The 15,458-nt window shown below is 42.3% G+C and overlaps 1 protein-coding gene across 1 annotated transcript; it reads right to left on the reverse strand.

The window, feature by feature from the left end:
* Window positions 1–5,286: 5,286 nt before the first annotated feature.
* Window positions 5,287–14,703, reverse strand: LOC139163478 (tumor necrosis factor receptor superfamily member 6B-like). Its single transcript, XM_070744278.1, has 5 exons — window positions 14,686–14,703; window positions 10,801–11,176; window positions 9,147–9,329; window positions 6,450–6,461; window positions 5,287–5,576 (listed from the first exon to the last, which is right to left on the reverse strand). The coding sequence occupies exons 1-5, from the start codon at window positions 14,701–14,703 to the stop codon at window positions 5,287–5,289; spliced, it is 879 nt and encodes a 292-aa protein (XP_070600379.1).
* Between the last annotated feature and the right edge of the window lie 755 nt (window positions 14,704–15,458).

Consider the following 15,458-nt stretch of genomic DNA (forward strand, 5'->3'; position numbering starts at 1 on the left):
TCTACGACTCCAGACAGAGTTGTACACATTAAAATCCCACAACAAAGCTGCTCGGCGGGCTGTCCCACTTTTTGTTGGTAAATTACAACTGGATGAATTTATTCGACCCTTGAGGATCGTTAAACATCCTGAAAAAAGATCAGCATGTCCACATCTGGAAGACATTAGTTCTACATGACTATCGTGATAAAAAGGGATTAGAAAGAGGAAACCCAATCTAGGGGGAAACCACAAGGAATGATCAAAATAAAAGTCTCATCTCTGTCAAAAACCACATCGTCTAGTTTGATTAAATCCAGGCCATAGTTCCCTCTAAGCTGAGCAGTGAGCAATCGCTCACTTAAAAATCATCATCAACTCAGAGTTTTCCAAACCTGCCCAGAAGCCGAGAGGGAAAGAGTGAGAGGGAAGGAGAGAGAGAGGAAGAGAGGAAGAGAGAGAAACAGATAGAAAAAAGAGAAGAAGGAAAAGAGAAAGAAAAAGAATGGGAGTAAGGAAGAGAGAAAGAAAATCAAAATCTAGTTTGAAACTAGCTCAACTATTTAAGTGGCATTTTGATATTGACAGAGTTGCCCTATTATGAGCTCACTGTTATAGACAGTACAGTATTTTATTTTGAAATTCTCTGAGGCAAAACAGGGTGGGATTTTTGTTTGTTTGTTTGTTTGTTTGTTTGTTTGTTTCTTTGTTTGTTTGTTTGTTTGTTTGTTTATTTATTTATTTATTTATTTATTTATTTATTTATTTATTTATTTATTTATTTATTTATTTATTTATTTATTTATTTATTTATTTATTTATTTATTTATTTATTTATTTATTTATTTATTTATTTATTTATTTATTTATTTATTTATTTATTTATTTATTATTTCTGTGCCGCCCAGTCCCAAAGGGACTGCCGCTCAGACACTATACTTTTTCGCCCCCCCCCCCCCCCAAAAAAAAATTAGAGGGAACACTGATCCAGGCTGCTGTTTTTTCTCATCTTTAATTACTGTTACAGGCTTTCCAAGAGGTCTGGTGGCTTGGTTTTTATTGTACAGGAGTTAAATGGCTTTTTGTACTACCTTAGTAAGTTTTCTGATTGCTTATGTGTACCCTATGGCTATCATTAAGTGTTGTACCTCATGATTTTTGATAAATGTATCTTTTCTTTTATGTGCATTGAGAGCATATGCACCAATGACAAATTCCTTGGGTGTCCAACTACACTTGGCCAATAAAGAATTCTATTCTGTTCTGGGACTGCCTTCTGCTGCACGAATGCTGCGGAACAAAGCATTCCATGGCCAGTTCTTGGAGAAGATTGAAGGCAAAGTGGATAAGGAAAAGACCTGGTCATGGCTTACAAGTGGAACGCTCAAAAAGAGACAGAAGGACTAATACTGGCTGCACAAGAACAGGCCATTAGAACAAATGCTGTGAAAGCCAGAATTGAAAAATCAACAGACTATCCAAAGTGCAGACTCTGTAAAGAAACAGATGAAACAATCGATCACATACTCAGCTGCTGCAAAAAGATCGCACAGACTGACTACAAGCATAGACACGATGCTGTGGCACAGATGATGAGCAAGCAGAACTACTGTGGGACTTCCGACTTTAGACTGACCGAATTCTGAAGCATAACACACCAGACATCCTGATTGTGGAGAAAAAGAAAGTATGGATCACTGACATCGCAATCCCAGGAGACAGCAGAATTGAGGAGAAGCAGCTAGAGAAATTAGTGAAATACGAAGATCTAAAAATCGAGCTGCAATGACTCTGGCATAAGCCAGTGAAAGTGGTCCCAGTGGTACTTGGCACCCTGGGCGCAGTGCCAAAGGATCTCAGCAGACATTTGAAAACCATCGGAATTGACAAAATCTCCATCTGTCAATTGCAAAAGGCTGCTTTACTGGGATCGGCAAACATAATTCGCCCGACTGCTGATGAAATATGAAATCCAGAATAGTGATCTCGTTTGCTGTGTTGTATTGACATAATAATAATAATAATAATAATAATAATAATAATAATAATAATCATAATAATAATAATAATAACAACAACAACAACAACAACAACAACATGCCTTGGTTGCCAGGTCAATTAAAAGGGAAGAAAAGATAGATAGAATTCTTTAGTGGCCAAGTGTGATTGGACACACAAGGAATTTGTCTTTGGTGCATATGCTCTCAGTGCACATAAAAGAAAAAGAGACGTTTGTCAAGAATCATGAGGCACAACACTTAATGATTGTCATAGGGGTCAAATAAGCAATGAAGAAACTATTAATATTAATAAGAATCTTATGATACAAGCAACAAGTTACAGCCATGCAGTCCTAAGTGGGAGGAAACGGGTGATAGGAATGATGAGAAAAAACTAGTAGTAATAGAAGTGCGGACTTAGTAAAAAGTCTGACAGTGTTGAGGGAATTATTTGTTTAGCAAAGTGATGGCATTTGGGAAAAACTGTTCTTGTGTCTAGTTGTCTTGGTGTGCAGTGCTCTGTAGCGACGTTTTGAGGGTAGGAGTTGAAACAGTTTATGTCCAGGATGCGAAGGGTCAGTAAATATTTTCACCGCCCTCTTTTTGACTCCTGCAGTATTCCAGGTCCTTAATGGAAGACAGATTGGGAGCAATTGTTTTTTCTGCAATTCTGATTCTCCTCTGAAGTCCGTGTCAGTCTTGTGGATTGCAGAACAAAAGTGATGTGCTTAATTATGTAAAACAGTAAAAAAATAAAAGGTTCGAAAGGTCTTTTTTCTGTTCAATAACAACCGGACGTGGGGAATATGACAGTAGCACATGGGGGCAAAAACTCCTCCTTCCCGACATGCTGACTCACAGTGAAATGTCCTCCAGGAACTTCAAATGAAATCCCAAACAAACAAATCGTCATACAATTCCCTTCCATTCTGATTGAACTTCGTCATGGTTTGTCCTACCCATCGGAGGGTGGAGGACGTGTTACGCAACTCTGGTGTTGTTGTTGATACTACAGTTGCTATTAAGCAACCGTCAAGGAAAGAACGGGAGGAAAAGCAAAGGTGAAGATGTTAATACTGTCGATGAGGGTTTCCGTCATCCAGGTCGGGTCTGGGACATTTTGCCCCCACCTCCAGGTCATGGTTGCCCCAAAGGGGCTTTTTCAAGAGGCAACTGGATTTCCTTGTTTTTCTTGGTAGAGAAAAGGCTACAGGAAAGACTGAATGAACTCAATCTGTAGAGTCTGGAGGACAGAAGGAAAAGGGGGGACATGATCGAAACATCTAAATATGTTAAAGGGTTAAATAAGGTCCAGGAGGGAAATGTTTTTAATAGGAAAGTGAACACAAGAACAAGGGGACACAATCTGAAGTTAGTTGGGGGAAAGATCAAAAGCAACGTGAGAAAATATTATTTCACTGAAAGAGTAGTAGATCCTTGGAACAAACTTCCAGCAGACGTGGTTGGTAAATCCACAGTCACTGAATTTAAACATGCCTGGGATAAACATAGATCCATTGTAAGATAAAATACAGGAAATAGTATAAGGGCAGACTAGATGGATCATGAGGTCTTTTTCTGCCGTCAGTCTTCTATGTTTCTATGTTTCTACAGTGGTACCTCATCTTACGAACGCCTCTTCTAACGAACTTTTCGAGATACGAACCCGGTGTTTAAGATTTTTTTTGCCTCTTCTTCCGAACTATTTTCACCTTACGAACCCAAGCCGTTGCTGCTGGGATGAAGGGGTTTCTTTAGTTTTCCTTTTTTGAAGAAAGAAAAGGGAGGGGCGGCTTGGAGGGGGAAAGAGTTTGCATTTAAAAAAGGAGGAGAACAACGTGCTTGCAAAGGCACTGCAAGGGTGTCTTTTGAAGAAAGAAAAGGGGGGGGCGCCCCCCTTGCCTTTCTTCCTTTCCACTCACCCTTTAGCCTAGCCTTGCTTCTTCCACCCGCCCCCTTTAGCTGCTCCTCCCTGCCCTCTGTTCGCCTCCCTTCTAAAGTTTGGGATTTTCCTGAAGGATTTGCAGGCATTATTTGCTTTTACATTGATTCCTATGGGAAACATTGTTTCATCTTACGAACTTCCTCCTGGAACCAATTAAGTTCGTATCATGAGGTACCACTGTATTTGGTAAAGGACTGGGATCAGCTGCTAAAGTTTAGTAATGATGAGATGAAGTCCACGCCTCCTCCCAATCCAACGATAAATGTGGCCCGCCAGTTTGACACCCTCAATCTATAGGGTCAAAACATTTGCTTTTGGGAAGAAAATTAGAAGTTGGTTGGAGGCCATTTTACAGAAAGCAATTGATTCAAAGCTGGAAATTTTCTTAATGGGGATATTTTGAATGAAATATGCAAAAGTGAAAAGATATCTAATTTTACACATAACCACTATGGCCAGGATAGTATGTGCCCCAAACTGGAAATCAGATAATATACCCACATCTTCTATGGTGATAAGAAAGATATTAGAATGTTAGGAGATATTTAAAATGACGATGGAGATACATGGGAAAAAGGACATGGAATTTTATGACATATGGAACAAAATGTATAACTGGTTAAAACAGAATCCAAATTTAAAATCTGGTTATAAAGATAATGATGAATTAAGATAAACCCATAATTTTTTATGCTTTTTCTCTCTATTATGGCAATATAAGATAAGAATAATAAACACCAATAGTATGATAAGAGAATAATCAATTGACAGCTTGAAACATGTAACAAATGTCTTGACAAAGCTGTAAAAGTGATTTATTTATTTATTCATTTGTCCAATACACAAATACATAGGAAGAAAAATAGACATGTGATAATATAAAAGAGGGTGAAAGTGAACGTAGAGGAGAGGATATATGAAAGGAAGAGAATATATAAGATAGGTGAAAGAAAGGAAAGACGATTGGACAGGGGACGAAAGGCACACCAGTGCACTTATGTACGCCCCTTACTGGCCTCTTAGGAACCTGGAGAGGTCAATCGTGGAGAGTCTAAGGGAGAAGTGTTGGGGGTTAGGGGTTGAGTTCCACGCTTCGATAAAGTTTATCATTTAATGTTTCTTATTTAATGTTTTGTTTGTAATGTATGTTAGTGTATGTTTTGTTGGTTAGTAGTTGTGTAGACCGCATTACAGAAGCTGAGTGAACTGGCCATCCTTCCTTTTCGTAGCCTTTTTTCTTCAAATCAAATGCCGATTTTTCTTTTAAAAAGTTGGGGGTTTTAATAAATGATCCAAGTCCACAAATCTATGACCAACCATTTTACACCTACGACATAATAAACCCCGTACAGATTGGCCTTATCAACCCACAGAGAACCTCTTTCGGACTTCCTGTAGAATATGTTCCAACTTCATCTTCGCCAGGGCTGCCTTGATGGTATTCCACGCTTGCTCCTTCCCAGTCAGGTTCTTGAGCTGGAGCAGGTAACTATGAAGGTCTGTCTGGAGCTCCAACACGGTCCTGTTTTTCTTGTTCTTCTTTCTCCCAGGAGGAGTGACCGAATGATACAGACTCTGGAGCTGTTGTAGGGAAGCTTCATCCAGTTGGAATGGTACAAAGTCCAGGGCTGCCTCGTAACAGTCTTCCGTAACTAGAAGAGAAAGAACGGGTGGGAAACACACATTAATAATAATACTAATAATTTATTAGATTTGTATGCCGCCCCTCTCCGAAGACTCATTGAATAAGAAGTGCTGGGAGAGCCAGTTTGGTCAAATGCTTAAGGCGCCACCCAGAAAGCAGATATTTTATTTTATTTTATTTTATTTTATTTTATTTTATTTTATTTTATTTTATTTTATTTTATTTTATTTTATTTTATTTTATTTTATTTTATTTTATTTTATTTTATTTTATTTTATTTTATTTTATTTTATTTTATTTTATTTTATTTTATTTTATTTTATTTTATTTTATTTTATTTTATTTTATTTTATTTTATTTTATTTTATTGATTTGTATGCCGCCCCTCTCCGTAGACTCGGGGCGGCTAATAACAGTAATAAATAAATAAATAAATAAATAAATAAATAAACAAACAAACAAACAAATAAATAAATAAATAAATAAACAGCATGTAAATCCAATACTAAAACAACTAAAAAACCCTTATTGTAAAACCAAACATCCATACATGCAAACATACCATGCATGAATTGTAAAGGCCTAGTGGGAAAGAATATCTCAGTTCCCCCATGCCTGACGGCAGAGGTGGGTTTTAAGGAGCTTACGAAAGGCAAGGAGGGTGGGGGCAATTTTAATCTCTGGGGGGAGTTGGTTCCAGAGGGCTGGGGCAGCCACAGAGAAGGCTCTTCCCCTGGGCCCCACCAAATGACATTGTTTTGTTGACAGGACCCGGAGAAGGCCCACTCTGTGGGACCTATCCGGTCGCTGGGATTCGTGCGGCAGATGGTGAGTTCTAGTCCCGCCTTAGGCATGAAAGGCCAGCTGTGTGATTTAGAGCCAGTCCCACTTTCTCAGCATAACCTACTGCACATTGTTGTTGTGAGGATAATAGGAGGAAGAAGGCATTTTGGATAAGTTCACTGCCTTGAGTTGTTCGTAAAAATAACAATACAGTAGTCCCTCGCTATACCGCGCTTCACCTACTGCAGCTTCACTTCATTGCGGGTTTCTGAGGAAGTCGATCGGCAGATTTAAACAGCCCGCCGAACTCGATCGGCAGGTTTTTTTAAAAAAAAATATATCTAAAATTGTAAATACTGTATTTAAATACTGTATCTAAAATAAATACTGTGTGGGAAGAGTTTATAAACACTTAAAACAATGAAAACTACCAAACAATTACAATATAAATACTTAAATAAGTACTATCAGTCGATAAATTCCCCATCGCGGATTTCACCTATAGCGGCCAGGTCTGGAACATAACACCAGCGATAGGTGAGGGACTACTGGTACAATATTTTTTCTTTGCTATATATCGTTAATCCTCTCACGTAGGCTTCCATTGTGCCCCACATGTTTTGGGTCAATATTTGTTCTTTTGTATTTTCTTTAAAGAAGAAATCCAATTAGAAACATAGAAACATAGAAGTCTGACGGCAGAAAAAGACCTCATGGTCCATCTAGTCTGCCCTTATACTATTTCCTGTATTTTATCTTAGGATGGATAGATGTTTATCCCAGGCATGTTTCAATTCAGTTACTGTGGATTGACCAACCATGTCTGCTGGAAGTTTGTTCCAAGGATCTACTACTCTTTCAGTATAATAATATTTTCTCATGTTGCTTTTGATCTTTCCCCCAACTAACTTCAGATTGTGTCCCCTTGTTCTTGTGTTCACTTTCCTATTAAAAACACTTCCCTCCTGAACCTTATTTAACCCTTTGACATATTTAAATGTTTCGATCATGTCCCCCCTTTTCCTTCTGTCCTCCAGACTAGAAACATAGAAACAATTCTTTTTCCATCATTTGTATATAGTTTTTTTTTCTTTTAGAATACTTCTTTTAAGAAGGCTTTTTTCCCTTCTCATTCCCCTCCATTTTATTTTAACTGGATTACTGGCTGGGAAGGAGAAGAAAGGAGGGGAAAAGCCATTTCCAATTTATTTATTTATTTATTTATTTATTACATTTGTATGCCGCCCCTCTCTGTAGACTCGGGGCGGCTCACAACAATAACAAGAACAATGTAAAAAACAAATCTAATAATTTAAAAAACACTAAAAAACCCATTATTAAAAGCAAACACACACACAAACATTCCATGTATAAACTGTATAGGCCCGGGGGAGATGTGTCAGTTCCCCCATGCCTGATGACAGAGATGGGTGTTAAGAACTTTACGAAAGGCAAGGAGGGTGGGGGCAACTCTGATATCTGGGGGGAATTGGTTCCAAAGGGTCGGGGCCTCCACAGAGAAGGCTCTTCTCCTGGGTCCCGCCAAACGACATTGTTTAGTTGACGGGACCCAGAGAAGGCCAACTCTGTGGGACCTAACCGGTCGCTGGGATTGGTGCTGCAGAAGGCGGTCCCGGAGGTATTCTGGTCCGATGCCATGAAGGGCTTTATAGGTCATAACCAACACTTTGAATTGTGCCCGGAAATTGATCAGCAACCAATGCAGACTGCGGAGTGTTGGTGTGATATGGGCATATCTTGGAAAGCCCATGATTGCTCTCACAGCTGCATTCTGCACGATCTGAAGTTTCCGAACATTTTTCAAAGGTAGCCCCATGTAGAGAGTGTTACAGTAGTCGAGCCTCGAGGTGATGAGGGCATGAGTGACTGTGAGCAGTGAGTCCCGGTCCAGATAGGGCCGCAACTGGTGCACCAGGCGAACCTGGGCAAACGCCCCCCTCGCCACAGCTGAAAGATGGTTCTCTGATGTGAGCTGTGGATCGAGGAGGACGCCCAAGTTGCAAACCGTCTCTGCACTTTCAATTCACAGAGGCCAGAGAAACAGCTCTGAGATCTAGTGAGAGAAGGAGAGAAAGGTGGTGAAAAAGCCATTTCCTATTTCTTGAATTCAAAGAGGTTGGGAAGAAACTACTGGCTGGGAAGGAGGAGGAAGGTGGGAAAGGGACATTTTCATTTGCAGTTTGAATTCAAACACCAATCACAGATTAGGCTGGGGAGGAACTACTGGCTGGGAAGGAGAAGAAAGGAGGGGGAAAGCCATTTCCAATTGCACTTTCAATTCACAGAGGCCAGGGAAACAGCTCCTTGCTGAGACTCTGAGATCTAGTGAGAGAAGGAGAGAAAGGTAGTGAAAAAGCCATTTCCTATTTCTTGAATTCAAAGAGGTTGGGGAGAAACTACTGGCTGGGAAGGAGGAGGAAGGTGGGAAAGGGACATTTTCATTTGCAGTTTGAATTCAAACACAGACCAATCAAAGATTACACTGGGGAGGAACTACTGGCTGGGAAGGAGAAGAAAGGAGGGGAAAAGCCACTACCTTTGAGACCTTCCCTGCCACCTTCTGACAAGCAAAGTCAATTGGGAGGGCTGATTTGCTTAATGACCATGTGATTCACTTAACAACTGCAATGCTTAACCACCATGGCAAAAAAGGGTTGCAGTATTGGGCATGTCTCACTTAAGAACTGCCTACTTAGCAACGGAAACTCTGCTCCCAGTTGTGTTTCTATGTTAAGGATTACCTGTAAGTCTCAGGTGGGGAAGGAGGTCTTACCTGAGCCTTTGTTGGGCTTGCAGGAGGTGCAGTAGGTATCATGGAAAATATTGCCAGGCACGTTGAGCGAAAGGCCTTGCTTGGCACAATCCTTGTGGGTCTGGCAGGTTGCTTTGGTGGAAAAGTCGCTGGAAAAGGTCCCTTCTGGACAATCTCTGCACTCGGTATCTTTTTGTGGGGTGCCTGGAAAAATGGCAGCAGAAGGGAAGGTCTAGCTTTCTATCCTACCACGTTCCATGGCTGCTGTCTTGCGGGAGGATTTTATCAATGCATATCAAAAGAACAAAATGAAATCTTAAAGAGGGAAAAGTGGAAGGAAGGGAAGGGAGAAGAAGGAAAGGGTTGAGGAGGAGAAGGGAGGAGAGAAAAGGGAAGGAGGAGAGGAGTGGAGAAGAGAACAAAGGGAAGAAAGAGCAGAGAGGAGAGGAAAGAGGAGAGTAGAGAGGAGAAAAAAGGGAAAGAGAAGAGGAGAGGAGAGGAGGAGAGTGGGGAGGAGAGGAGAAGAGAGAAAGGGGAAGGAAGAGGGGGAGGAAAGAGGAGTGGAAAGGAGAGGAGAGAAAGGGGAAGGAAGAGAGGAGGGATGAGGAGTGGAAAGGAGAGAAAAAGGAAAGAGCAGTGGAGAGGAGTGTAGAAGAAAAGGGAAGGGGGAGAGGAGTGGAGAGGAGTGTAGAAGAAAAGAAAGGGAAGAAAGAGCAGAGAGGAGAGGAAAGAGAAGAGGAGTAGAGAGGAGAGAAAAGGGAAAGAGGAGAGGAGGGGAGAGGAGGAGAGTGGGGAGGAGAGGAGAAGAGAAAAAAGGGAAGGAAGAGGGGAGGGAAGAGGAGTGGAAAGGAGAGAAAAGGGAAGGAGGAGTGGAGAGGAGAAGAAAGGATGAGAGGAGAGGAAAGGGGGAAAGGATAGAGAAAAGGGAAGGAGGAGAGGAGGGGAGAGGAGAGGAGAAGAGTGGGGAGGGGAGGAGAAGAAAGGGAAGAGGAGTGGAAAGGAGAGAAAAGGGGGAAGAGGAAAGGAGTGGAATGGAGAAGAGAGAAATGGGAAGGAGAAGAGGAGGGGAGGGGAAAGAGGAGTGGAGTGAGTGGAGAGGAAAGGAGAGAGAGAAGAAGAAAAGGGAAGGAGAAGAGGAGGGGAGGGGAAAGAGCAGGGGAGTAAGTGGAGAGGAGAGAGATAGAAAAGAAAAGGGGAGGGAAGAAGAGGAGGGGAGGGGAAAGAGGAGTGGAGTGAGTGGAGAGGAAAGGAGAGAGAGAAGAAGAAAAGGGAAGGAGAAGAGGAGGGGAGGGGAAAGAGCAGGGGAGTAAGTGGAGAGGAGAGAGATAGAAAAGAAAAGGGGAGGGAAGAAGAGGAGGGGAGGGGAAGAGGAGTGGAGTGGAGAGGAAAGGAGAGGAGACAAAAGGGAAGGGGGGTGAGGAAAGAGGAGAAGAGAGAAGGAAGGGTGATGAGGAAGAAGGGGAGAGAGGGAGGGAGGGAAGAAAGAGAGCAAGAGAGAGGGAGAGAGGGAAGGGGAAGTCACACATCTTAAAATTGCTGAGCGTTGTTCCTTCAGACTTAACTCCCCCTCCAAACTATTACTAAGACTGTTCCAGTTCACCCCCCCAACCTCCAACCCCACCGCCCCCCGCCCAAAAGCACAGGTTGCTGTCTGTCTTCCTCCCCTGGTACATACCAGGCTTGACCACCCCGCTTCCTGGCAGGCACGGGAGGTGCTTGATGCAAAACTTGTACTCCTTGTGGTAGCCCGGCTTGCACTCACACGCCCTGTCGTGTGTCATGGTGCACGGCTGCACCTCCATCGCATTCACGTCACAGGGGGAGCTGCAGGACAAGCACCTGTCCAGGTGGTTAAAATGCTCGGTATACGTATCGTCTCCACACGGCTGGCACTCGGTGAAGGTGTCCGCGGTACAAGGTCTGACCATTTTTGTGCCTGCGAGGCACTCGTGACAAAACAGCTTCTCCTGGGTGTCGGGGTCTTCCCATTCAAATTTGGGCCAGGAAGCATGGGTCAGGGTACTCCAAAGGAAGATGCTCCAAATTGTCCACTAGTGACCATAGGGGAAAGGAAACAGGTTAACAGAGATTCCCAGACACATTGTGGTCCTATTATCGCAGCATCATTGAGAGTGTCCTGACATATAGCATTCTTGCTTGGTATGGGAGCAGCTCTGTAGCGAACAAAAAAGCTCTACAGAGAATTATTAAAACTGCCCAGAACATCATTGGGCTCCAGCTACCTGCCCTGGATGACATCTTCACATCTCGCTGTTCTAGGAAGGTGCATACCATTCACAAAGACTCTTCTCATCCTGCTTACAATCTTTTTGAACTGTTGCCTTCTGGAAGAAGATACAGAACAACTAGAACTCGGACCACACGTTTCCTGAATAGTTTTTATCCCAGAGCTATACTCGTACTTAACAACGAACTAAAGGGTCACCATCAGTGAAAAATCAACAAGCAAAGTCCAGAAACCAGCAACCCAGGATTCCTGACGAACTGCGATCAGATACTCTTTCACAACGGCCAAACCCACGTGCTGCTATTTATAGCAGCAGCCCTAATTACTGGAGCCCCACCCAACCACAGGTGGCCTCACTTTCTCTTGTAATAATCCTTTAGTTGTTGTCCCCTGCGCATCACTCTACGCTTGCGTGGATGTGTCATTAATTCTTGTTCAGAATCCAAAGATGATACAGATGATTGATCTCCTCCTGGGCTGTCTGCCAAACTCCCCTCTTCCCTGTCACTCATTCTGCCTTGGTCAGAGGAGGCTTCATCGGCAGATTCCATCGGGAGCAAAACAGGCCTGCGGCATGTGGATGTCTCCCCCACATCCACCTGCACATTCCTTGGGGCAGGAGCTGGGCCAGAGCTAACCACAACATCCCCCAAAACAACCTTGTAGGCTGTACAAGTCCCTTAATCAGTCCTTAAGTACTTAGCTAGTAGCTGTGAAGAAACGTCACAGCCCTCCTTCTTCCCACGAAGTGAAACACACACACACTTTATTCTGCTTTGGTGGCAAAGGTGTGAAAAATCCACAAACAAAGTTCAGACACAGCGAGACATGATCCTGAAGAACTGTGATCAGATAATCTTCCACAACGGCCAAACTAGCACGATGCTATTTATAGCAGCAGCTCTAATTACTGGAGCCCCACCCAAACACAGGTGGCCTCTCTTATCTCCTGTAATATGTCCTCAATTGGTCTCTTCGATGCATAAGTCTGTGCCTGCGTGGGTCTAACACTTCGTCATCCCAATCGACCAAAGATAATGGTGATTGGCCTAGGACATGTTGACGTTTCCCCTGCCTCCATCTCCACATTCCCTGGAGCAGGAGCTGGGCCAGAGCCAACCACAACACTAAGGATTTATGAAGCGCTACTGAGACACATTCTTATTTTAAGAAACATACAATGAGAAAAGCCAGGGTCCTTGAGGGTCTCTGTGCTTGGTCGTTTTCTTGCAGATATTTCGTGACCCAACTGGGAAACATCTTCAGTGCTAGAAGGGAGTGGGGTTTGCAGACAGGTGGAGAAGGATGGCCATGACTGTGCTGTCTGAGTTTCTGTTCTTGCCGACATTTCATTGTCTACCTAACTAACATCATCAGTGTTGGAAGGGAGTGATGCTTGCCGAGAAGTGGTGGTGGTAGTGGAGGAGAAGGAGGGCTATGGGATCCTTGATGCTTTTTTCTTTGTTTTCTTGTGGATGTTTCATTACCCAACTAGGTAATCTCATCAATTATTATTATTATTATTTATTGGATTTGTATGCCGCCCCTCTCCGCAGACTCGGAGAAGGGAATAAGGTTTACATAGAAGTGTCTTCATCTACCGGGGAACATACAACAACAGAATTGGAAAGGACCTTGGAGGTCTTCTAGTCCAACTCCCTGCTCAAGCAAGAAACACCACACTATCTCAGACAGGTGACTGTCTAGTCTCTTTAGTAGTCCCATTAACAGAATTGAAAGGGTCCTTGTAGGTCATCTAGTTCACCCACCCCCATTTTATTTTATTTTATTTTTTTATTTTATTTTATTTTATTTTATTTTATTTTATTTTATTTTATTTTATTTTATTTTATTTTATTTTATTTTATTTTATTTTATTTTATTTTATTTTATTTTATTTTATTTTATTTTATTTTATTTTATTTTATTTTATTTTATTTTATTTTATTTTATTTTATTTTATTTTATTTTATTTTATTTTATTTTATTTTATTTTATTTTATTTTATTTTATTTTATTTTATTTTATTTTTTTATTAGATTTGTATGCCGCCCCTCTCCAAAGACTCGGGGCGGCTAACAACAATAAAGAAAACAATGTAACAAATCTAATATTAAAAAGTAATCTAAAAAAACCCCCAATTTAAGAGACCAATCATACAAACAAGCATACCATGTATAAATTCTATAAGCCTAGGGGGAAGGGGGAAAAAATTCAGCTCCCCCATGCCTGACGACAGAGGTGGGTTTTAAGGAGCTTGCGAAAGGCAACTCTGATATCTGGGGGGAGCTGGTTCCAGAGGGTCGGGGCCGTTGGTGTAACATGGGCATATTTAGGAAAGCCCATGACTGCTCGCGCAGCTGCATTCTGCACGATCTGAAGTTTCCGAACACTTTTCAAAGGTAGCCCCATGTAGAAAGTGTTACAGTAGTCGAGCCTCGAGGTGATGAGGGCATGAGTGACTGTGAGCAGTGACTCCCGATCCAGATAGGGCCGCAACTGTTGCACCAGGCGAACCTGGGCAAATGCCCCCCTCGCCACAGCTGAAAGATGTTTCTCTAATGTGAGCTGTGGATCGAGGAGGACGCCCAAGTTGCGGACCCTCTCCGAGGGGGTTAGTAATTCCCCCCCAGGGTAATGGATGGACAGATGGAATTGTCCTTGGGAGGCAAAACCCACAGCCACTCCGTCTTATCAGGGTTGAGTTTGAGTTTGTTGACACCCATCCAGGCCCCAACAGCCTCCAGGCACCAGCACATCACTTCCACTGCTTCGCTGACTGGACCCCATCCCCAAAGCAGGAGTCCCTACACCATTTCTGATAGAAGACAGTCCAGTCTCTTCCTGAAAGCCTCCAGTGATGAAGCTCCCACAATTTCCAAAGACAACTTCCGTCCCTTTGATTGATTGTTCTCACTGTCAAAATTTCTCATTATTTCTAGATTGAATCTCTCCTTGTTCTGTTTCCATCCATTATTCCTTGTCTGGCTTTGGAAAACAGCTGGACCCCTTCTTCTCTGTTTCTGGGAGTTTTCTTGCTGGTTCCTTTGTTTGAGTTAATAATTCTTTGCTTGGGATCTAGTTTCCTATTTACCTTAAGTATCTAATCACATAATGAAACATCTGCAAAAGCCCCCCGCAAGCTCAAAGAACACCAGGGACCTCACAGCTCAACTATAAATATTGTCTTCTATTCCAATAACGCTGCGTGTTGCCCTCACTCCCACGATTTCAACCGCAGATGGAACCCTAGACACTAAACATCTGCTCATTCATTCTGCATTGGAAATTTTTTTTTTTTACATTTATTACCTGGCACAGATTTGGCATTTTCTTGAAAAGGTGGTCAAATCGATTCACTCCCCAGAATTTCTAGGAGGTTTGTAGGTTGTGCAAACTCTTCCCAGAATGGAAAGTTTCTCTTCTTCCAATTCTAGAGCAGAAAAGCAAGACAAAAAAAGCACAATGATTACTAGGAGACTTTTTTTCTCCAAGCAGGAAAAGATTTGCAAAGGAGGTTTCTGGCTGCATCACCTGCTTACAGGCAAAGGTCCGTAGAAAAATCGACACAACCCACAGAACACAAAACGTCTCGTCCTCTTACCTCCGAGAACGATTGTGGTTGCAACTAAGTTCAGTCTTCCTTTTTGGGAATTCATAAGGAAACTTCACTTACTTACTTACTTACTTACTTACTTACTTACTTACTTACTTACTTACTTACTTATTTATTTATTTATTTAATTGTTAGAGTTGAAAGGGACCATGAAGACCATCAAGTTCAACCCCCTGCCCAAGCAGGAACCCTATAGTACACCAGTCAAGTGGCAGTTCAATCTTCTCTTAAAAATGTCCAGAGTGTTGGAGTTCACAACGTCCGCTGGTAGGTTGTTCCATTGGTTGATCGCTCTGATCGTCAGGAAGTTCCTCCTTATCTCCATGTTGAATCTCTCCTTGGTCAGCTTCCAGCCGTTGTTCCTCGTCTGGCCCTCTGGTGCCCTGAAGAATAAAGTGATCCCCTCCTCTCTGTGACATCCCCTCGTATACTTGTAGACTGCTATCATGTCCGCTCTGGCCCTCCTTTT

Source organism: Erythrolamprus reginae, chromosome 3, assembly GCF_031021105.1.
Source record: "Erythrolamprus reginae isolate rEryReg1 chromosome 3, rEryReg1.hap1, whole genome shotgun sequence".
NCBI lineage: Eukaryota > Metazoa > Chordata > Lepidosauria > Squamata > Dipsadidae > Erythrolamprus > Erythrolamprus reginae.